At 41.1% G+C, this 24,833-nt stretch overlaps 1 protein-coding gene across 2 annotated transcripts in view; it reads right to left on the bottom strand.

Moving 5' to 3' along the window:
* Window positions 1–681: 681 nt before the first annotated feature.
* ctnna1 (catenin (cadherin-associated protein), alpha 1) overlaps window positions 682–24,833 on the bottom strand; it is a 71,525-nt gene continuing 47,373 nt past the window's right edge. The window contains exons 9-19 of one of the 2 annotated variants that reach the window (XM_018745198.2): window positions 24,653–24,805; window positions 21,923–22,015; window positions 21,531–21,687; window positions 20,093–20,293; window positions 19,009–19,160; window positions 14,270–14,380; window positions 11,705–11,886; window positions 9,229–9,334; window positions 4,941–5,075; window positions 2,530–2,858; window positions 682–1,577 (exon numbers count right to left, since the gene is read on the bottom strand). In XM_018745198.2, coding sequence (XP_018600714.1) covers window positions 2,571–2,858; window positions 4,941–5,075; window positions 9,229–9,334; window positions 11,705–11,886; window positions 14,270–14,380; window positions 19,009–19,160; window positions 20,093–20,293; window positions 21,531–21,687; window positions 21,923–22,015; window positions 24,653–24,805 — 1,578 coding nt within the window. In that variant the 3' untranslated portion in view covers window positions 682–1,577; window positions 2,530–2,570. Of the gene's footprint in view, window positions 2,859–4,940; window positions 5,076–9,228; window positions 9,335–11,704; window positions 11,887–14,269; window positions 14,381–19,008; window positions 19,161–20,092; window positions 20,294–21,530; window positions 21,688–21,922; window positions 22,016–24,652; window positions 24,806–24,833 lie in introns of both variants that reach the window. The other variant, XM_018745197.2, reaches the window with a different exon arrangement.

The following is a 24,833-nucleotide window of genomic DNA, read 5'->3' as shown; positions in this document are numbered from 1 at the left end:
AAAGGAAAGAAGTAGTCTGTTAAATTCAGGAAAAATGAGCAGAGATCCTTCAAGGCACAGTTAACAAGACACTCGGAAATTGGCTGACTGCACATTTTGATCCTGTGAGGACCACCAAAAAAAATAAGAAAATCACCACCAATGCCAATATATAGTATTTCCTCTAATATTTCATAACAGTATTAATAAACACTACTGGACAATGAGTAACTATTTTCCTGACTCATAAGAATTCAGAAAAGTTAAAATTATCAGATCTAACACTGCATTACATGTTTGTCATGGCTCAATTCAAAATATCTGAAACATCCATTACCAAGAACTTTGTCCACTGCAGGGGTGAAAAATGTCAAGTTTTAAATGCCTCACCTTATGTTTAGCATTTCTTTTTTTTTTTTTTAAAAAAACATTCCTTTGTGCAAAATATGTCCATGTATTGAACTTTACTAGAAAGTCTTGTTTCAAGAGATCCCATGCATAATTTCAAATTCTCCTACACTGGAAAAATGTTTTCACTTAATTCTTGGGGGGGACCTTTGAGAGCTGACAAAAGAACAGTAAAAACAACTGAGAATTTCTAAACCAAATAAGCAACTACACAATGACCACAGAAAAAAGAATGTTAATTGTTTATTAGAAGGCAAATTTTAGCACAAACAGAAAAACGGATTAAAACAGGAAGGAAAAGCAATGCGTTTCTGTGCAAAAAAAAACCTCAGATGACATATGACTTCTGTTGATATAAGCATAATTCCAAAGCCTCATGTATGGGTACTTAATAGTACAACCCCCCCACCATGTAATACACATTTAGAAATATTAACCCTTATGAATGTGTTGAAATGGTCCAGAAAACCATACTGTTCCAATAAAATCAACATCATGCACATTAAGTGTAGCTCAGCTTCCTTTAAATGTTAATTTTGCACATTACTAATTTTGATTCTGCTATTAAACATGAGCAATTTTTGAATTATGGTCTCATAAGCAATGCATCATTCAGCACAGAAAATCTTTTCATAAGAAAAATTGTGACCGTCTGATAGTAAAAGGCCAAGAACAGTATTTTTGATAAGTGGTACATCTGACTGTGCTGCTCAACAGCTCAAAGTAAAGCTCAACCCATCCACTCAAGTCACAATGAACTCCAGTGAGGTGCAATGTAATCCATCCTGGCAGCATCAACATAATCCTATTTTTAAGTAGTGAGGAAAAAGTCAAAATGTTACTTTAAAATTCTTAACCACTATCATCCAAATGAAAAACCCCAAGAAAATCTTTGCATTAGTCATTTCTCCCCCTGTGAGAAGGCCAAATTTGTCCACTGGGATATTTAAAACATAAAATGTCTCAATTTGCTGTGCAATGCTTCATCGGCACACTGTAGTGACACAAAACTAAAATTATGCAGTTATGAACTACCCCAGTTTAGAAAGTCTCTCAAAAAGGATCTCTGAAGTTTCAGTGAAAATCTGTTGAGTCAACTGCTTCCTGTAATGCCCAAAAGTCAGAATTTCGGTGCCCGGTTTCACTCTGTTGCAGCAGTACTATTTAATGTCCTAAACCCAAAGTCTTTGCTACAAGAAAAAAAAAAGGGGGGGGGGGGGGGGGGGGGGGGGAGAAAAAAAAACACCTTTTCAGTTGATTAATAAGGCATAAAGACCAAGAGTTTTAACCATTCAGGGCACATACATAGTGTTAACTTTGCATGGCTACTTGCCCTGCAGGGGGGAGAGAGATGTGAAGGTTCAGCCTCAAACAATCTCCTGTCACTGGTTAATAAAATATAAACATTCAAGGAAGAAGATAAATATGAAAAACTTTCCAGTTTCTATTAATTTTTAAGTTAGAGCACAGAACGTAGAAGAGATTTATAGATTAAGCCTGGTCTCACTGATGATTTAAACTGGTTATGCACAGAGTACATGTTCATACTGTAAAACACGTAAAGCATCAACAATTAGACACATTTTAATAATGGAGTATGTCAGACAGGAAGCAGTAAGGTGTAACTAAATGGTCTAACCCACTAAAAGTAAGTTTCCTAAGGCGACTGCATAAAGACAATTAGGTTTATTACATAAAGAGAAAAATATAGAAATTCAGTGTTGAACCAAATAATGAACTCACTCATTCTACATGTAGTATAATTGTTTCAGAAGAAAATTAAGGAAGGCCGTAAACTCTACTGCTTTATTACTCTTTTATAAAGCCTATTATAAGGGATCAAGAAGTAGCTAAAATTTTGTATAAAACATATAGCAGATGGCAAACCAAGTAAATAAAATACCGCAAAATAAACCATATTGCTAAACAGGACTGCATGAAAATGTCAATCTCCCTTGTAAATAGCTGAGGTACAAAAACCTTGTGTAACTACCGATTGTCTGTTTTGGGAAGGCAGCGGAGTATGGTGGTCTGCCAAATGTCTTTTTCTGTCAATCAGAGAGACTTTCTATCAAAGCAGGCAGCTTTAAAGCCCCAAGTGAAAATTAAAAATATAGATACATTTTAAAGCATATCACATACCAGTGAGCAATTTCACTAAGAAAAGGGGGACAAAGCACAGGTCAGATGCTATCCATGGCTTTGAACTCGCTGAGGGCCTGCACAGGATTGACATGCTTCTTGTGGGACGACCTCCTCAATTTAGTCTGCCCGTCATCCTGCTTCTCACGTTTGACCAAGGGCTTCTTCTCGGGGGCCTTCATCTTCCAGGAGACGGCAGGCATATTGAGCGACTGCATGCCCTGCACCTTCTGGTACTTAGTGGAGGCCACGTAAGAGGCTTTCACTGTAGACACCACGGCATTCATCAGATTCTTGGCAGCTTGAATTAAGGACATGGCACTGTCCACCTGCAGAAGGAGGATGCATGCGTTTCAAACGGATAGTTCTGCTACAACACAAACCAAATTAGAAATGGAGTTCAAGATTTTATCTTTTTGGCAATTTGAGAATATTATTCATATTATTTGTTATATGAAAATATAAAAGGGGCAGCAGATCTAACAATTTGAACTGTTTAATCGCTGCAGAGCTTTTTTGTGAATATTGGCCCATGCCTCCAGCTCGAAGAACTTATCGTTGGCTTGCAAGTGAATATTTTTGCACAAGCACGACACTCCCATTTTAGTTGCTTCATAAGCAACTTTAGCTCCAAAATAAGAAACAACTGGCATAAATGGCTTCAGGCAGAGAGATCAAATAGCTTTATGAAATGCATTCTGCCCCCACATACATTACATGATAAATGGGACAAAAGTAGAGGAAAGAGACAAGTAAAAGGGAGGAAGAAAAAAAAAAAAAGTGAGAAATCAGATGGGATCCACTGGAATTTCTTCAATTCCAATAAAGCAAAAAAGATCATAAAGAACAAATAGAACAAGGTTCTGTTGTATTCAGCGTAAACTGTCTTCACAGCATAAATGAACATCCATGACACGCTGGTAGATTATACAGCTAAGAAGCTGGATAACAACATCAGGAAAATTCCTTTTTTACTGTTCTACCTGTTGCACATATTGCTATGACCCTGCACCACTGAACTTCGGGGCATACACCTTTGTCATTTAAATTTTCCACTGAGCGCTTGTAGAAGAAGGAAAGATGTAGGATATATGGGAAGATGATCGATAAGAGCTGGAGTTCTAAAAGTACATATGTTCCTTCTGGAGCACACAGAGATGAGGAGCAGCAGCTGTGTGGCAGGAAACATCTGAAGAGAGGCTGAGAAAGAAAGAAAGAAAAAAAAAAAAAAAAAAAACCTCAAAGCATTATTGTGCCTCATCATTAAGTCTCCAAAGAACCAGGAATAATGTGAAAATGATCAATTGCAATACAGCTATAAAGTGCTTTTGAAGCTGGGCTTTAATCTTCAATCACCTCAGTGCCATAAATAACATGAGGAATTAACCATTATGGAAGACACTGATCTTGCTTGCCATTTCCGACTCTGCTTAAAGGGTTCGATGACATTGCGGGCCCAACAGGATAACCTCAAACTGAAAGGCGCCTTCACTACTACACATAAATATGGCTCTCAGACAAAGGGATAAACGGACTGCAACAACATTGTCGCACTGCGAATTTCACCCCTTGGCAGTGTCCTTGGGGACTGGAAGTTGATATTAGTTCTTGTTTCAAAAGAAGTGAAGCCCCTGTGCTTGTTAAAAACAGTAGTTAGGAAAGACATAAGACCGTAATTGCTATTTTTCTAGTTATGAGACATAATGTTGCCAGTGAAGTGATTAGTAATTTAGAGTCCCGAGGGACTTAGGGCATGGTGATGTACTGAGTGTACAAATGTGCATTCCATTTAAATGATTCCTGTAACACAAACTATTTGTGACATTTAATAACCCCTTCAAAGATTTCCACTGTAAAAACCATAATACTGCAAATAATTTAAAAATACTCCAGTGGGTGTTCAGCCTGTGTTTGTTACTAAATTGAAGCATCCCCTCCCAAACGTAATGATTCGGGCAGTTTCCAAAGACTGATGCCGCATGGTACTGTTGAGGAACTTATCCAAGTAGGTCATTTATTTCCTTTAGATTCTGAAGAACTGCTTTGATGCAAACAACTGAAGGTGTTGGGGGTACTCTGCTGGACAGATCTGTGACCGCTGTCATGGAGCCGGTGCTCCACATATAAATGGATATAAAATAAAATAAATTGTTTTAGTTCCATTTTGAAAAGAGCAGATGGGGGTGGTGTATCCTGTCTCAGTTCAGAGATGGAGAAGAGTGACGTGAAAAAAACTGCAAAGCGCTATGAATGTTCAACACTTTTCTGTACATGCAGTCAGTCTAGAGCCTGTATGTAGACAGAGCCTGGATTATCACACTTGAAAAGAATGCACTAGAAGGATGTGTGTGCTGGGAATAAATTACTGTGTGTCAGCTCTGCACAGTCTGCCTGTCTGCTCAGAGACTCACCCCAGAGACGACAAGCTCTCCGCCGAGGTTCTGGACCTCGGCCTTCACTTTGCTACAGATGTTCAGCTGGTGGCAGTACAGGGCAATGCGCTGAAGGTAGGCCAGGAGGTCTTGCTTGCATGCAGAGTCTGGGCACTGCAAATGCACAGGAAGCAAATGTTTTGCACCACAGAATAACAAAGCTTTAAAGAAAACGTGCCATAATGTGACTCCAATGAAGCAATTTCCACAACGTTTAGTCATCATTCATCATCATTGGCATCCATCAGTCTAGAAAGACCATGGAATTGCGCCTTGGTTTTGTCCACTTCACGGTGGTTTGCATCGCCGGCCATGACTGTGAAGGCCCAAACGAGAATGACACAACGTTTAGTAGTATGTGAAATAATGATAAATAAAGCAATGTAATCCTTTAAGAAGGTCAGGATGTTTTATTTCTATAATTGATGCAAAGACAAAGAATGCAGCGCAAATTAAGAATATTTTAAATAGAGAACACTAAAATGCAAAAAACCTCATAATTCCAATCTTGCCATTTTATAGATAAATATGTTTAGTGTACTTCAGGAACAGTTAAAAACGTTGGCGCATACCAGAGAATAGACTAGAGATCTGCAGACAGTTTATAGTACCACAGCACTGGGACATGTGACCTCTACATACCAACTGTACAGAGTGTTCAAACATTTCATACATTAACACATGGTTTTTTTGTTAACTTGCCTTCCTATTGACTGCTATACGTGTTTTGCTCTATTTTTGGATTTTCCAAAACAACTGTATGAATGAGGCCTGCTACAGGTACTAAATACTATGCCTTATTTTTACAGGCCAGACTGCATTGAACCAGACAAGAACCATTTGCAGAAAACTATAAATAAAATGAACATTCTACATCTGCATGCAGGGAATTCAAAGCACAACGTGTTTGTTTGCTACGGAACTCCCACAAGTGAAGTAAGAAGAACTGAAAAAATTGGTTCTCTTACTCCACACTATTTGTTGACACAGAAGTTCATCTATAAAATAGGCAGCAGGGCCAGTTGACTGCAGTGAAAATGTCAACTTACATCCTGAATTTCTTTTTCAATGGGAGGCTGTGCAACAACAAAGCTGTAGCAATGGGTAAAGTCTGATCTTTCCAAACATTACAGAATGAACATGTCGTGTTTTAATATCGTTTCTAATAGTTGACTTGTATAAGCAAGTAATTATTTTACTTAGTCCATTTTTATGACTCTACAAACCTACAACAGAGGTTCACCTATTCTGTTTTCATGCTACAATTAAAATGGTCATTAACAGGAAATACACCTACGCTAGTTGCTATGAAAATTCTTAAAAAAAAAAAAAATTCATTCTGTTACAAGTCTTCATAGAGCAAACTTTTAATGCTATAGTACACCTCTACCTTACCGGACCTTGGAAAAGGACATAACACCAATGCCAGGCTCGATGTTTGCATCATCTGCACTGCAAATGTTTCACAACACTCGTCTTCTCTCTAATCATACAACTGTCCTTAATTAAATTTAAAAAAAGCTGCCTCTTTTTCCTGTTCTTGCTTTTAATTCATCACTTGTGAATACAATAATTTTTTAATTGGAGCGGAAAATCTAAATCTCATTTCTCTTCAACAGTGTACATCTGTTTAGTACAGCAACCAGTTCCAGACCGCTACACATTACAATTATTTTCAATACAACAATATGAGAATCATTCTGAACCATTTAAGACTATTGTTACTGATGTCTTCATCAGTTCCATTTCATCGGGTCATTTCCTGAAATTGTCCACAGGACTCTTCCTCCCCAATTCGTGCATAAATAATTAAATGAAAAATACTAAGAATTGTACTTAAAATCAGGCACATTATTTCTGTCCTGCAGATGGATAGACGAGACATGTGACATGCACCAGATCATCAAGGAAAGGTCAGAAGCTGTCTTAGTAGCCTAGCTAGTTACGAGTAAATGGGGAAGGGGAGCTATAAACATAACAGTTCCGTAACACCTGGGTTTCAGCAGTGTACTTCAGAGGAATATGTGGGCCTCAGGCCATAATCAACCATGTTTAAGCGCTGCCAAGCCCCACGTGCAAGTTGTCCATCAACACCAAGCTCGGAGACAGAGCTGTTCCACATTACAGGTAGGCCCTGTGCTACAGAAGTGGAGCAGTCAGACATCCATTTCCGTAAGGACACGTGTAGTGGAGAATATCCCAGCAGCCACAGCACGTTTACCCGACACACCTTAACATGAATGCAACTGTAGGCACCTTGAGACTTCACGTTGAGCTGTGTACAGTGCATTCAACAGACTTGTTTTATGTCAGCCAACAAAGAAATCGAGCGTCACGTTTCCACAAAGCTGGAGCTTTTAGACTGCTGCAGACATGCACGCCTGCTTTCAACACGTGTACTGTTCTGAGAAGGGTTGCCCATTCTACGCACATATGCACAATTAATCTCAGTTAAAACTAATGTTTCCTCCAATGGTCAATACAGAATTCTCACTGAGCACCTTTGTATAGCACTTGACAGACATTTTATATAGCACTGACCTTCATTATCATAATGAAGATGCCCTTGTTTCTGCAGTTTTTATACAGTTCTTTCATAGCTGCCTCCAACAGCCCTAATCCATGACAACCAAATGATTTGTTACACACCGTTTCATGCCAAGGATTAACACTGAATAAGACAATTAAAAACAAACAATTATACTTCATCTTCCGACCAGTTTCTACAGCAGTTAGACAGACGTATATTTAACAAAAGGCTGCGAAAATAATCAAGCTGTTAAGGAACCACAATCTGTTAAAAATCAAGGTTGCAATGTGTCTTTACTACATTGTTTTGTTCCCCATCTGTAAAACCCTTGTTACTTTCTACATTTACACTGTATCTTTGTGTTACGAACAATCGAGTTGCCAACTTTCAAAAGCATTTTTCAGTTTTCTTCACTTATCTGTTTTCCAAAATTCAGGAGCGAACATAACCAGTATTTCCAGATATTAGTCGGCAATAAAAAGCATCCTAACACATCACATAAAGGTGGGAGCAATTTAACTGGTGTCTAGTGTTCACAGCTTGTGGAGAGTGATCAGTGACAAGACACATTGCACATATTTGTGGGATGAAATGTCAATACCTGGAATTAAAGAAATTTTCCTCCCATTTTAAATAGTTAAATATAAATGTGAACACTACAGAAAATGCTTTAATGTATCTGATTTATCAGTTATATCACATTTTTACAGAACCAACCCAGCGGACAGACTGAGGAAGAGCTGTACTGTTACATTTACTGATATATTAATTATAAAGCAATCAAAGTGTTCCCTGCCTCATGTCCCAAAATTCTAGGATAGCCTCTTTAACACAAGATAGTGAAGAGGGGGGAATCACAGCCAACTTTTAATTCATTGTAGACTTACCTGAGGTTTTCTTTCGAGATCTCAGTCGCAAATAAATCGAGACACATCTGTTTCTACCGACAAAGATAACGGTTGGATTTATGAACAAACAGTGAGACAGACCTCCAGTCCTAACTGTGCAAGTTAAGACTCGGGTGTATTTATTCCACATGTATTCTAAAACCAGTTAGCTTTGGAAATCCTGTAACCAGTTCTAAGGCTTATGACACAAGAATGCACGAGAAATCTGAAAGGCTGAACTTATTGGGCATGCATGATAGGATCAAGTAAAATAAAAGCACCTGAACTACAGAACAGACCAAGCCTGAGATTGACTTCATATTCCAGTCAGACCTACAAATGTCCTAATAAATTAGATGGAAACCATAGATGTCAGCGTATTACAAAGAAAAACTCAGGTATCTCTAACAGCTCAGCATGTTTTCACAAGTTGCCAACACCACTTTCTTATTTAAAGCTTCTGCTTAGCAAATATATTTACTCCTCTCTCCTGCCAAGCTTGTAGCAGATTTATTGAGCTGTAAAATTGTGCAAAATACATTTAATGACAATATACTTATTTCACACTGTACATTAAGCAGCAGTACTTAAGTTTCTAACTGATACCAGAACATTGAACATATGCTACATGCAGAAAAGCTGTGACGATACTGGCAGTAACAGCTCTGACAACAATCACTAGCATATTCATATTCATTCATATCTATTTTCTAGCTACTGTACCAACTATGTGTACCACCAAAACTACATTCAGAGATCCTCCCTCAGAACTTTAGTGAGTGGTATCTTTCTTTCAGCAGATACAAAGAGAACCTTGCTGTACAAGAATTTAAGAAATGGACCGAGCTACCTGATCAGCAATGGTGCGACCCAGCTTGTCCATCCGTGATCCAGCTTCTGCAATCTTCTTTGCAGCACTGATCACATCCGATGTATTCTTCAGAGGTCCCTTACCCCTAAAAGGAGGTACACTTATTAAATGCTTGTGTTGTACTGTGCCGTATTCACGTTTTTATATTAACATAAAGAAGCAACTGGGCAAACAATCACTCGTTAAAACAGGAGGTTCTTTAATGGAAAGGAAAGAAAGTGCTTCAGATAAGTCACAAGGCTGTGACTATGGCACAATGGGCTCGTCAGGCCTCAACACAGACTAGTACTCACTACTGCAATACTGTCACTCAAAATTCACCCATTAAATTATTTAAATGAAATTTGTCCCACGTATATCTCATCCTATAGCAAGCCACCAGCTCAGAGTCCTTCAACAGAGAACAGAGCTGGAAGTGATCAGAGGAAGGATCTGATGCTGCACATTGCAGCATGCATGCCTGAAGCACTAATGAGATGCCGCCCACTCCTGCCAGCTGCCCATCCCTTTCCATTCGGTGGAGTTCACTGCCGCCCCGGCCTACAAGACAACCCTGGTCCGCCATGTACGAACAGCCAGGCCTACTCAGTCCTTTGCCAGTTTTTCAGCACCACAAGAGACTCCAGAGCACAGTTGGCAAGTGGCACAACCTGCATTCAGAGCTGCTCTCTCCAAGCTCTAAATAGAGTCATCCAACCCATGACAGATGGAATTTTCAGTTCATATTTTCTCCCTCCTGCTTACTTGTAGTAGCAGAATATAAGTGCATACTTTGACAGGGATGAAAAAATATATATGCACGCACAAAGTGCTGTGAGAAAGTATTTGCCCTCCTCCAATTTCCTTTACGTTTGCAGATTTTTGACAAATAAGATCGACTATTTGTCAGCTCAAGTACTATAAGAAAAGAGCGTGACAGAACAAGTGGCACCAATATTTGCCATTTCCTCAGCGTGGAACACAATGAAATGTGTAATCATAGGTGTGAAAAGATAATTGCCTCTTCATGCTCAGTAAATAGGTTGCAACACCTTTAGCTGCAATGACTGCAACTAAACATTTTCCATAACTGTTGACCAGGGTATCACATTGCTGTAGAAGTATTCTATGCCACTCCTCCATGCAGAACTACTTTATCTCGGCAATATTCGCCAATTTTCAACCATGAGCAGCTATTTCCAGGTCTTGCCACAACATCTCAGTTGGATTCAGGATGACTGACTATTTTCTAATATTTTTAAACAAAATATTTTATTTCTAGATTGTCATTTTTCATTCATTCAGGCATTATCAAGAACCACTTGTGCAATTTGGGAGTGCAGATCCACAGAATCAACCATACAAGCACAGGCTATATCGTCATTGGAGCTCAACATGAAGAACTTTATACTAGTGCAAGGGGTTTCATTTTATTCAAGCCTATTATTTAAATAACGGATTTAATAGTTCCATGCTCAAAAGAACTCCAGTTCAAATCCCACTCCAACTGTATTGCCCTTGATCAAGGTACTTAAAATATTTTTGTCACTTGAGAAAAGGATCAGCTAAATTAATTGTGTTATCTTATTTCAGTTGTGATACTATATTAACATTACAGGAGGACTGGTGGACAGGATGACAAGATGCCCAAGGAAGGTGAGCTTGTACTCAGGGAAGTGAGTTGTGGGGCCAGGTGGTTCAGGGTGCGCGGCAATATTTCTCTTACTCTCAACTTCTACTTCAGGAGAAAATTTAATAATAAAAATTAAAAAAAAAAAAAAAAAAAAGTTACTAATGGGTTCACCAGTTACCAGTGGGTTTGGATAATCTTGTCCCTCCCCCTCACATCAACAATCAATGATTGTGACAGCTTGAGACCATCAATGTGATAGATATGTTGCCTTGCACTAGGCATAACTAAGTACCTGTAAATTAAGAGTTAAATGAAATTATGTTCTTTATTTTACTTAAACATTGAGTGTGTATTCACTGTTCATGTCTTAGTTTCCTTGAGAAATAAAGTTAAATCTACTAAGCCATCTGTTTTGAATTATTTATTAGCATTTTTCCACAGTAATGTTATGTAGATTATACTTTTATGGGATAAACTAACATGTGTGTGACACTAACATGGTTGGGATCTGGAAATGGATATTTTAAATTTTATGCCAATACACTGACAATGCTTTGGAGGGACGACAATTCAACAGAATACATAAAAAGGAAGCAGCATTATGGAAACACTAAGCAAATGTGACATTCAAAAACCACTTGTATTAAGAATTTTTTACTGACACAATTTCCACCAAAGCTTGAAAGAGACATAGGATAAGGGGTAAGTTATGCTGCTATTACACAATTTCTTTCCAAAAAAATTTACCTCGAGTGGCCAAATCAAAATTTTACATTCCACAAGAGCTAAAGTGGTTTAAATTGCAGATAGTGTTCATGCCTGGCACCTGACAGTCAAACTCACCTGGTGAAATCTGTCATCTCCATCATTATCATACACATCTGCTTAGCCAGAACAATGATGTCATTGCCACTGTCATCCCACTTGGACACTTCAGCGTCCAGCTTGCTCTTCTCTTCCTGGAAGCTGGCCACCTGCTCTGCAATTTTGGCTTTCTGCTCCTGGGGAAGCTGAGCCATAATTGCCTGTTGAAGGAGGAACAGTGAAAAGTTTGAGCGGCTTCTCTCTCAATCTTGAAAGCTGCTTTTCCTATGGCCGGATCACAATAATCCAGTGCCTATTCTGGAAGCATAAGGCGTTAGACTCTGCAATGTTCCCCTTGAATGACACACCATAGATTTAATGCGACATCAAGCAGAACTAAACAGAAACAAACATACCTTTTTCAGTGACTTACTGACAGAACTTAAATATTGTACACACACTTAATTCTGCCAAGTATTCCAGAATGAAACTAACTGCTTTTCATTAATACCTTCAATATGACCACACCTATGCCCAAATAAAATAGTATACTGAAAGTGCTTCCTACCCAAGTTTGTGCGTTGTGTGGGGAGCTTTGACACTTTTCACTAACAAGCTCAAAAAAATTTAAAAAAAAAAAAGTGTGTGTGTAGAAACTCTACAACTGTAGCTGAATTTTCCTGAATACCTTAAAACTGGTTTCACATATTTATGACAATGAATCCTTAACCATAGCTGTAGCATAACAGTCCTTTCAATTGCCATGCTCTCCAGAGACCACTACAGTTTCTGTAACTAGTGTACAAATAACCTGTCAGTGGGTACAGTGGAGGTGGCAACAAACATAGAACAATTTTGACATGTTCCTCATCCTTCAGCAAATTTAGACTAAAAAAAGTCTAAAAGTAAAAATAAAACTGCAGTGTATTGTTTCAAAATAAAATGAGTTTGAGGGGAGAACAAAGCATCATTACGAAGTACAAATGTCAGTTCAAGGAATGAGTCACTTGTGCGATTCTACCGACTCATTCATGGACTAAGGGTTTAGGTTCCTGGAAAGACGGAACATAGAGCTACTGCAATGAGTGTCAGAGTGACAGCTCGAAAGCACACCTGGCACATGAGCTTAATTCTGGTGCAAAAAAATTTGGTCGTTTTGACACACTGTGAAAAGAACACACACATTTATTTATTTCAGCAAAGGACTGAACAGGAAGGTCAGAGAACAGCACAGGAAAGCCATGCACTGAAGCACAGCTCCTGTCCCCTGGGAACGCAGGATGCATGGCACCGTGTCAACTGGCCCCCAGGCTTTGGCACATAGCAAGGACACTAGGCACAAGAGAACCAGCAAGCTTTTTGCTTTAGTTCCCCTGGGAAAAATGGGATTGTTTCAAAATATGAATGATTCATTTTCTTGTTATGTTCACGTATAACTCTGGTTGACATTAGTTAGATCAACTTATGTGGCAATTTTAAGTAGAGACTGAACTGCTCAAAGCCTCCTTTGTGTCACATTGAACTCTCCATTTCAGCTACATTTTTCTTGGTATATGTAGCAAACAGTGACATTTTGACAGCCATTCACATTTCCAGAACATAAGGCATCTCCTTCTGTCACAGGGGACAATTTGTCACTGGACCTGAATCAAAGTGACTTGTTATATTTCTGATATTGACACCGAGTAGGCTTTACAGTATCAGCTTAGAAATTGATTTATTTTAAGCATGTGGCTGATCATTTTCAGAGTGTGTGCTGAACACAAGCCATTTTGACAGGAATTAGCAATACTGTGCCCAAAAAACTGAAAATTATATAAACCTCAGCACACAAGCATAAGCAGGTATTTAGCAGCGAAACTCATGAAAGGTAAATTCAGTGTGGTGTGATAATGGTACTAAAGCACCAGTTAAGATAAGGGGGGGGGGTTCATATGTCATTGCAAAGAAATGTCCCATTAACTCTGCTTCTTAAAATCAATTTAAATAGCACTGCCTTTTCAAATAAACCTCGATTTTACACTACTGCTCACTCTGATGTCTTTATGTATTGCCCAGACAATGAAATGAAGTATTACATGGGCTAGATAAAATGAGGCTGGTGCATGCTTTCCTGAAATCTTGGCAGTGATTTCATCTCTGCTGACACTGCTGCTCTCAGAAGATGAAACTTGAACTCGTACTCAAATATACGGAATACAATTTAGAGAAGGCATTGAAAAGCTTAAGAAATATTAAAAAGAAAGAATGGTTTAGTGAGTGAAGACTCAGATCCCATTAGGTAAAATAGCCAAGTAAATCTGAGGCCAGACATGACAGGAGCAGAGAAGACTGGGGAAAACTTTGGATCATTGTGATCATACATATTTCCACTTGCTGGATGCCTTACAGAAATTAGAGACTGTCACAGAACAAGCAAGTTAGTGTTTAATTTCAAGCCTTATGCTTTCTGATTACATTCAATAACAGGAGCTAGTCACTGGTGAGAAGATGTTTGACACAATAGCACCCTCCTGCTGGAATGACTGCATGAATCCAAGGTTTGGGCTGAGATATTGGCAGGCCAGGTGCTGGGACACCCACAATGGGGTAGAAGTCACTCACCCGAGCACTCTGCCCAGCGATGAGCTGGTCATCCGCCGTCTGCACGCTGGTCCTGCTGCGCACGTCAAAGTCCTCTGTCTCAAAGTCCGAGTCATCCAGTTCCTCTGGGGTCTGTATGAGTGAGCAGTAGACCATTAACAAAGTTGCTGATGATCTATGACGTGAGCTTCAGACCTGCCAGCAATAGCTGAATCACAAATCCCCCTAGCCTCATGGGCAAAACGGAGCTGTAAATGAATTTGTAAATCAAATGTAATCTGCTGCCTTTGCATTTCAAGAGGGGCAATATGGAACATTAAAGCGAGGGGAGTTTCACTCGGCATCTCACTTGGGGGGGGAGGGGGGGGGAGCAAAGTAAAACGATCTTGGCTTCAGTGAGACGCTGCAGCTGCCTTGTTTCCTGGTGCTAGCACTTCGCTCAGTCTTCCAAGCAAACACCAAGCACACAGCAGCACAACTGGTGGCCAGTACATACTGCAGCAAGTAGAGTCAAGGAAGCCCACTGCATAAGTGACAATGCACATGCACTGGAAAGAGCAGTAAATGTTTATGTAACTTCCCTATTACCATCCTTTGAGAAAGGCTAGAAATACAAGACAAAAGACAACACACTACATAGCTGCCCACAGAGAGCACTGCTCAAGGACTGCAGCAGTGTGTCACAACAGGTCACAGCGCGAGCCCGCACACAGAGTGCGAACTTGCGACAAAGGGGTGTGCAGAGCCTCTGGACAGCGATGCCACTGCTCCAACAAGGCTCGTGCGTGGTGATGGTTGCCGAGTCCCGACATGTCAAGGGAAGGAGAGCGCAGAGCTGCACCTTCACATGGCAAACAGGAGCTGGTCTGGGCCATTACTGAACCCTTATCTATTATTAATTTGAACAGAAACTGTATCATTTGTAACACTGCTTATAAGCACATCACAGGAACTGCAAAGGGGACATTAATTAAATTTTTCATAGTATGCATCAAAACACAAATGGACGAAAACAGAAGTTCACTGCTAGGTCAGCTCAGAAGCAATAGGTGCTTTCTAAAACAAACTGGACAGCACTTGAGGGGCAAACTGAGAAGATATCATAGCCTTGCACAGCTTTTATCTGTCATTCTGCCACAGCTCTTGCTCTCTGCAATGCCACTGACACCCTCGGGATACAACTGGGTATCCTGTGAAAATTTTAATGAGTCAGATCCAATGATTTCATTTAAATGTAGCCAAGCATGTAGAATGATAAAAATCACATGGTGAATTGGCCATTTACTTGCGCTAAATCTGTTTATCAATTACAGTTCTTTCTGTAACAGTAGGGCAAATGCCATTAAGCTGAACTGAACTCAGAGCAACCACTTGTGCTGTTTTCTGGGTAAGGGGGCGCATGGAAGTGATATACCAGTGATGTCTTTGGGTTGCAAACAAGGGGAAAACATGCAAAGGCCGCAGTACAAACTGGAGCTGGATTCAAACCGAACCCAACGAGTTGCTCAGGACATTAGTCCATTTGACCTACAAAGGACAGTACTCCACACACAGTTCAGCAGTACAGGCTCAGAGAATATTGGGCTTGTTCTCTACAGCCACTGGAGACTGAATGCACCATCCCAATGTATTTATAAAATGACCCATATCACATTTTATACATTTTACTTGGACTATACAAATTGCAGTTAATGATATATAATCCGGGGGGTGTGGTGGCGCAGTGGGTTGGACCACAGTCCTGCTCTTCGGTGGGTCTGGGGTTCGAGTCCCGCTTGGGGTGCCTTGCGACGGACTGGCGTCCCGTCCTGGGTGTGTCCCCTTCCCCCTCCGGCCTTACGCCCTGTGTTGCCGGGTAGGCTCCGGTTCCCCGTGACCCCGTATGGGACAAGCGGTTCTGAAAATGTGTGTGTGTGTGTGTGTGTGTGTGTGAGAGATATATAATCCTGTATCTATAGGTTTTTAACAGCACTGGCTGGGAAAGGGGGGGGGAAGAGGGGAAAAAAAAAAAGAAAAAAAAAAACTTGTTCAAAATGCAGAAAATGGCCACACTGGATGGGGGTGGGAAACACCTTAACGACAAAAAAAAAAAAAAACTGCACACCAGCAAAAAAACAGATTTGACAAGCTTGTCCAATGTACTACCAATGACATTCCACATTAGACTTGGTATATTGGGGAGGGGGGAAACCCAAACCCAGTCATGTTAAACAAGACAACAAACATGGGTAGACATTAAAGAAGTACATAGGGGCTATAATAGTCAGTGTAAAGGATTTTTTTTTTTTTTAAAGAAAGTTCAAAAAAGTGGCAATGCATGAAAGCATTAATTAATTAGTTTTGATGTTGGTTGAAGGTCAACTCTTGTAAAGAGAAAATAAGCAACTTGAATCAACCACATATTTGCATAGGGAGCTTCTGATGTAGACCATGGCAGCAGCACAGGTAAGAATATTCAACCTGTCTTCGTGAAAATGGAACCGTATTAAATGTAACTACAGACAGACTTACATTTACTCATTCAGCTGATACATTGTAAGCCGCTTTGGAGAAAAGTCAGTCTACCTACAATTATTTACCCATGTGTACAGCTGGCTAATATGGGGATCGAACCTGTGACCTTTGGATGTAAAGGAAGCAGCTCTAACCACTATGCCACCCAGAATGCCAGAATCTTCCAGAAATTCTGAATTGTGAATAAGCCCATAGTGAGCCTAGCCTATCCTCTGACAACAAGATATCACTTGGAAAAGAAAGTCCCCCAAACTAGGAGGAATGCATGTATACATAAAAACGGCTGTGACACACTAGTGGACTCGACTGGTAACAGATGGATAACTTCATCCCTACTTGAAGCAGTGTGCACACCAAGCAGTCGAGCCTTGACGGGGGACATCAAGGCTTTTGGGAACTGCAGCAATATTTAAAAAAGTGCAGAGTGCTGTACCCATGGTGCTGGTTTCTAAGGCCACAGCAATGGAAGGCTGCCTTGCTGTAACACTGAAATGTATTTTGTGTAATTTTTGATTACGTAAGATGGGGGGAAACAGGAATAACTATGGCTCGGGATTTTCATTTCAGCTGTCAACTGTCAGCTCTGTTAAACTCAACAAGAGTTAAAGACATTTATAAATGGTATGGTCAACCGTGCACCAGCAGAAGGAAATTGGGTTTGAGCTTGTGAGGAAAACGAACTGTGATAAGTTCATACAATTTTTACATAACGGTTGAAAAACTAGTTCTGAACACTAAGAGTTAACATTAAACTTGTCTCAGTGTTAAATGTAAGCGTTCCCCCAGAGTTCCAGGGTACCAGCTCTCTCGGGTGATTTGCTGTCTGCATGCCATAATCTGTTATGTTCCTGTGTGCACGTTAACAGCCGCAGGGCTGAATTCTGTTCCGTGTTCCTAGTGCTTCTAATTACAGAGCTCACCGAATTCCACAGCTAAGCCTAGAAAATTATGTTCACAATATAAACTGAGATAAATACTTTCATTACAATTGAGCAACACAAAATCTTGCAAAACTGACATAAAGCTGGTCATTGCATAGCTTCTTTTGTTGCTTGTTCACAGGGAGCCACTGGGCACCAGTGCAACTGGCTGGCAGCAGAGTAGCTTGGCAGTCAAATAGCAGGAGACAGTTGCAGAGTCCACTTACAGAGGTTAAAGACACTGTCCATCTCAGTGAGCCATGGCCACACTTGTCTGTTCAGACCTAAGGGATCTACTAGACAGCCATCAACAGCTTCTGCATTGTGCTGTCTGAATGTACACAGGTGAGTCCGCACCCACTGAGCCTCAACGTTGAGTAAAAACTGTATGTACCCAAAGATGGAGAGTATATTAACGGGCATACTACTGCAGGGTTTTCGGAAATACCATAGCACTTCAGACGTTAACTATGAATTTATTTATGAAATGAAGAAACAAAGGGGGCATTTACACTTCCTATACATGCTCACAGGTGAAAAGCCTGCACTCCATAACACCTGAAGAAACATTTAAATGCAAATTTGTATTCCCAAACTATTTAAGAGAACCTCAACACACATCCATGTACATTTCACTGATATCAACACTCCCAGTAGGAAGAGAACAGACTACTACAAGTTCCCCCAAGTGTCAATGTAAACTCCCACATGAAGCTCAAAAACACAATGAGACACAGTAACGTGTGTGTGTGTGTGTGTGTGTGTGTGTGTGTGTGTTGGGGGAGTGGGGGCTAGCGACACTACCTACCAGCTGCACTATAGCTGCAAACAGTAGTTCTTGCAGACAAATGTGGGAGAAATGTAACTGGCTTGCCTTACTACTGGCATCATTTGCTGAAACACTGCTAACTTTTCCCCAATGATTTTTCTTACATATTTTATTTTTTTCTAATAACCAGATATAAAGAGTATTTTTAATTTGGCTACATAAGCAACTGGTGGTGTCGGTGTATCCTGTCTCAAGCATTGATGGGTTTTGGTTCAACACCTTTTCACAAGGGTCTGTTCAAATTGCAGTTGACACTTGTTCTCCAATTACTTGAGCGCACTACACTGTGCACAGTACGCATGACTGTTACAACGCTCAGTCTCCAACGTTCATGTCCTTTCTGTGCAGTCACCAACTAAAATACAAATACTGCACTACTCTTATTAGGTTAATGCTTTAATAAATAAATAAATAGTGATGCCACAGTCAGTGAGTCTTTCACCTTTAACAACAAGAGGGAGAGTGAGAAGCCAAACTTCAGCACTTCATAGACTTACCCTGATCATCAACACAGCCTTTCTTATGTCACGGATGCCATCGTACACGAGGCGGGAAGCATCGATGAATTCATTCTCGTCGACTGGTTGTGACGGGTTGGCACTCAGGGCCTCCACTGCCGCTTCCACTTGCTCAGTGAAACGAGGCATCACTGAAAGCAAAGAACGAGCGTCACCACAGAACAGCAGTGTCCATTAAACTCCTCCAGTTGGCTGCACTGGCCACTGGCGGCACTACAGATAACGTGCTGATCACTTCCAACTGGGGATTCTTGTATACACGCACAAAAAGACCCCGAAACAGCATTGGAGCTTTGACCTGCAGAGCAAAGCAGCACGGCAAAAAGTAGGCTGCACTTATTTTAACACTTCTAAATAATTACTTGCGCTGCTGACCAAGTTCTGCACAAACACAGAGCAAAGCATCCTCAGAGCAGATATAAAACGCATAAGCAGACTGTCTCATACATAAGCAGCTTGAGAAGAGTAAAGAGGAAACAGGAAAAGCTTTTATAAGTGGAACACAGCATCTGCAGTTGGTAAATGATTGCATTTTGACAACAGCTCTAGCCTTGAGCACAAATATCCACAATGAAGTTCAGAACAATGGCAGCACGCTATTTCGGTGAATCAGTCGCTTCATTTGCTCTGATCTATAGCAGCTTTCATCAAACATCTCTGCAAAAAAGGTCCCAGAAGTTTGCAGTTGTGCCCAAAATGAGGAAGTGATGGTTTTGTCTGCACTCACTTTCATGCTTAGGCTCATTCAGAATTTAGAAATGAAGAAGGGCCTAAAGGCATCTGAATGAGGGCATGGGGGCTATGGCATCAACGCGAAGACTGAAGCAGACACTTAAGGCAGTACATCAACAGAGGCACTTGGGTTTGCCTGCAAGCGCAGTGCTCAAGGTTGAAAAGTAGTAACAGCACAATTCCAAATCACAGCGCTGAACCTTGACGGTGAATGAAGGCTACGTGATCGTCAGACTTAAGCTGTGTCGTTTGAAAAAACAGTTTCAATTTCCGATCTTTAAACACAAATAGAACAATTGTTAAAAAAAAATGTCGGCAAATGATGACACACCTGTGTCTGTCAGGAGCTTGGTGGCTTCCAGCACCTTCTCTGTGTAAACTCCTGGTTCATAGTTGTCCATTTCTGAGGTGACCACATGGACCACTCTGGCAGCTCTCCCTCGGATGGCCCCGGCTGTGCGGTCAAGCCCATCCACGTCCTTCTCCTGCAGGGCGATGACGCATTTGTTCACGTCCTCCAGGATGTGGTTTTCTGGACAGAAGACGACATCAAGATACACCACCATGTCTCACATCGGTGAACCAAGATAACAGACTGCAAAAATACAGCGTTTACACTGAGATGGGCATCTTAATCAGTTACAGGATTTTAGAACAGCACTAACTCTGGGGAACTGAAACCACTGGCTTATTAAAAATGAGATTATTGGCCTGCACAAATTAGGCAAGCGATTAGCTGGTTACAGGTAAGAGTGGATTCGATATGCGCTTTTTTTTTTAAGCTTATCCACGGCTTTACCTTTTATTCAGAAATACCATAATATTTCATTTAAATCTGAAAATATAGTAGCATTCAACACTTCTAGTTTGGAGAGAGATCAGAAGATGCCTAAGGATCTCAACTGGACTGTCATTATGGTCTATTGCTCTTAACACCCAGAACTCCCCCTTGGCACTTGGACAAATTGGGCTCTGAGAGGGATGTGTGTGGTAATGAATATATCACATTTAGTTGCAGATCAAATGCAGGAGAGCTTCAACCATTTAAAGATAACTTTGGTCTGTCTAATACTGACATATAAATACAACATTTTACTGTACCCATAGAAAGAGAACCATAAAAAAAAAAGACAAGAAGTTTGACTTGTCCCCCTCTCCCCTCCTGTTCCCATAAACAAGCCAGATTCTGCTTTTGACATTCAAGCATGAGTGTTGGTTGATTACTCTAACATATTTGGCAAGGAAAGTATTTTGTTGTCTACATCAGAAGCTCCCTCGATAAATATGGTTCACTGTAGTGTCTAACTTTCCTCTGCTAGAAAAGGTAACATTTGATCTGCATGACAAAGGTAATGAACCCTGCGATATCTGGTCACCCTTCTGGGAAGTTCTTACACAGTGATACAGGAGTTCCCCTGCTAAATATGGGAACTTCTTGCCCTTACTCTATCATGCATGTTGATGCACTTTCAAATCATCATTAGTGTTCTGTTTTTGCCTCTCTGTGGTTGTGACTGAGCTCAATTAGAAAACAAAAAACAAGGTTATGTGAGTTCAGAGCTGCAGTAAAATGTGTCAAGGCATTCAGATGCATCTGTTTGGGTGACACTGAAAATAAAATCACTACAGTAATGTACAGGGTTAACTGTTTACATACATACTGGATTACTAAAATTACACATTTCCCCCAAAGGGCCAGGCGCATCATAGGCCCCTCTCTCAAAAACAGTACTATAATTACAAAAAAAAAAAAAAAAAATGTTCATTACCAGACACACAAAGGAAGTCGTCTATGGAAGTGATGTCATCTACAGCATCTGTGAGCACACGCACTTGCTTCTCCCACTGCTCTTTGAACAGATCCATGTTGTCCTGCGCCACTTTGCTGTTGGGTTTAGCAGCTAGGGCTAGAGCAGCATTAATCACCTGTAATTGCACATTAAAAGCTATTAAACAGTCATCATTCAAGATCAGCCTCAACTCAGACAGCCATGTGCTCTTATAATCAGGCCAGTTGTACAATACCTGGTAATTCATCACCCCTGTGATTACAGAATGCTGAGTATGAACCCCTGATAACATGAATGAAAGTGATTAAGCAAGACCAAGTGAGCACACACTGTTGTGTTTAACACTCAGAGCTTGCACATGGCCTCAGTACCTGGGGACAGAGAGTCTCCAGCTGGGAAGCAGCCATCCGGACAAGCTTCACTCCCTCCTCGTTGTTGGAGATGGAGCAGGCAAGGTTGGCAACCTGCACAGAGACAACACACCCTAAATTGTGTCAGCGTATGGTGCTTCAGTACACTACCACCTCTGAGTGCCAAGTCGCCACGAAAGCACAATCAACACCACCCTTCACGGGCCTGTTTCAATGAATGATTCAAAAGCATCATGGTCAGGACCGGCCCAGAAAGCCCAGAGACGTAATCCAAAGCATAGGAGTCAATCCGCAGAGAGGTACATCAACTGTTCCACATGAAAGCCCAGATTCATATGAATAGTTGTTAACTGTGTGGCCTTCGCAGGCGTTGATGAAGAGATGCCGAGAGCTGACTTAATACCTCGTATGACAGTGTGTCTACACACAGATGTGAGAGGTGAATGTTCTTGACACTTCAAACACCACTGCTCAGGACAAACAAAGATGCTGAAACTTAAAGGGCTATTTTGGGGATCACAGTTCCTTAGAAACATGTTGCTTAATACACTGACAGTTTACATCTTCTAAAAATTAAAAGACTTCAGAGCCAGAAACTTGCATTTTGTTTTTAACCCAAGACCAAAATGTAACAAAAGTGCTTGAAATGTGCAAGAGAGTTATTGGAAAGCATTAACTGCAGTTCATCCTCGCCTGACCAAACTAATGGGGCGACTGGGGTCACGCCATTCCAATCCATCATACATGTGATTTGTCTTGAATCACTCTGACATGACAGTAACCTTAATTATATTATTGTTTAGAAATTATGTTAACTAAAAAATTCTGAAGAACACTTAAAATAACCGGACGTTCATTTTAATATGTATGGCAGTGCAGCGGGCTTAGCCGGGTCCTGTTCTCTGGTGGGTCTGGGGTTCGAGTCCTGCTTGAGGTGCTCTGTGATGGACTGGTGTCCCATTCTGGATGTGTCCCCTCCTCCCTCCAGCTTTGCACCCTGTGTTGCCAGGTTAGGCTTTGGTTCGCCACGAACCCGCTTGGGACAAGCAGTTCCAGACAGAGTTCGCGCGCGCGCGCGTGTGCGTGTGCGTGTGTGTGAGATTTTAATATGCGGTCATGAACCGCATATAACAACTAAACTGAAGCACACAAAGAACTAAGACGACACTCCAGTTGCGCTTATGAAAGAAAATGAGCCTTACAGACGAAGAAAAATCGTTAAGTGAAATACAACACAGGTATTAAAGCATACGCTGCAGCGACGTGGAACACAACCACATGCCATATCTAAGTGCTTTGGGTCAGTGTTTAAACATCCCCGATGAGCCGCACAGTTAAACGCAATAAAGGTCATGTTTACTCAAGATTACGGCAGACATTACAGCAATATGTTTAATAAAACGGAATAGCCACAAACTGCAACTCTCACTCACCGACTCTTGGCCAGAGTCCTCTTGAACACCTCATTTCCCAAATTAGCCTAGTAAAAGCCACTAAAGGAGTGGTAGTTGAAAACAGAAAAGCAACGCTCAAAAGACTAACTGTACTATTGGAAAGTAACCTAATCATGTCGGGACGACGCCGTTCTGCTTGTCCCAAATCTTTGCAGCATCAGCTCCAATTACAGCAATTGTTGTGTCATTCCATAATGGCACTGCCAACTGCTTGCCCACGGAGAGAGCCGGGGCTCTTTCACCAAAGCGGCACTGCGGTGATTTGTGAGCGGCGTTCAGCCGGCACAGCTGGCCCTCAGCTGGCACAGTGCTGCAGATCAGGCACCCACAGGAGAAGGTCACTGTGCCATGGGGACTGCTGCACACAGACTTCAGAAAAGCTACTGAGGGTGGCTAATGATCCTGTCAGCATTTAGCTCACCTGTGAGCCTATACCGGAAGTTGCAGCATCTGGCCAACCCACTACTCCATTATTTTGCTTTCATAAACATATACAGTTCCCTGTTGCCATGGCGCACTACAGTAAACATGCGTCCCTGCAACGTTGGGCTTGCACTTTCCAATTGTAATTGATCATCAGAGCATGGGGTATTCACATACTGAGAACATTTACACATTTCCTCCAGATGGCACTTAACCCAGAGCACTGAAAATGTTTGCCCCTTGGCCACGTACAACATTTCACTCACAGCAGAGTCCATCCATACTAATTCGGCATCTCACGTCCTTCTGCTTGCTGCAGGCCCTTCAGCGTGAAGCTTTCTTTTGGGGAACACTGCAGAAGTGGCCAAATTAATGCAGCAATGGCTGAAACAATGCAAATCTGGACATTTTGGACAGACAGTACTTTAAGACAGACTTTTAATCTTACCATGAACTAACTACTCAGCCCTCTAAAGTCTGCGCTGGCAGCACGTTGGTGGGGATGGGGGTGGAGGAGAACAACTGGTGAGCTTATTGGAACATACCCCAATACACACACAGAAGCTTACCCCAGATTTTCAACAAAACAAAGCCAAAATTTTTGTTTTTGTTGGATGTAGAAGCTTTAACAAGCTGATATAAAGAATACCTTTTTCCCTCATATGTATTCATGTCTTTGTTTTGAGTGTTTTCTTTCCTCCCCACTACACACAATTCCCGACGAAAAGCCCCAGGTGAACGTTTCCCTCTTCATACAGACACAGCAAAAATCCTATTAGTTTCTCAAAGGTTGCAATTATGAGTGTGCATGCATGAAGGTGTATGAGTGCAGGCAAATGTGGGGGGGACGCACCTCAATGAGCTTGTTGGCATGTTCTCGAAACACTTGGGCATACTCCTTCACCTCTTTTTCATTGCCATTCTTGGCAGCTTCAATAAGGACCAGCAGTGGGACGTTGGTCTCCAAGAAAGAGTCCGACACATGGTCCATTACTGCCTTCCGCAGCTGAGGACAGACACAAAAGCACAGTACA

This window comes from Scleropages formosus, chromosome 13 (assembly GCF_900964775.1).
Source record: "Scleropages formosus chromosome 13, fSclFor1.1, whole genome shotgun sequence".
NCBI lineage: Eukaryota > Metazoa > Chordata > Actinopteri > Osteoglossiformes > Osteoglossidae > Scleropages > Scleropages formosus.
Note: the sequence above shows the minus strand (reverse complement) of the source record. Positions and strands in the feature narration are given on the sequence as shown.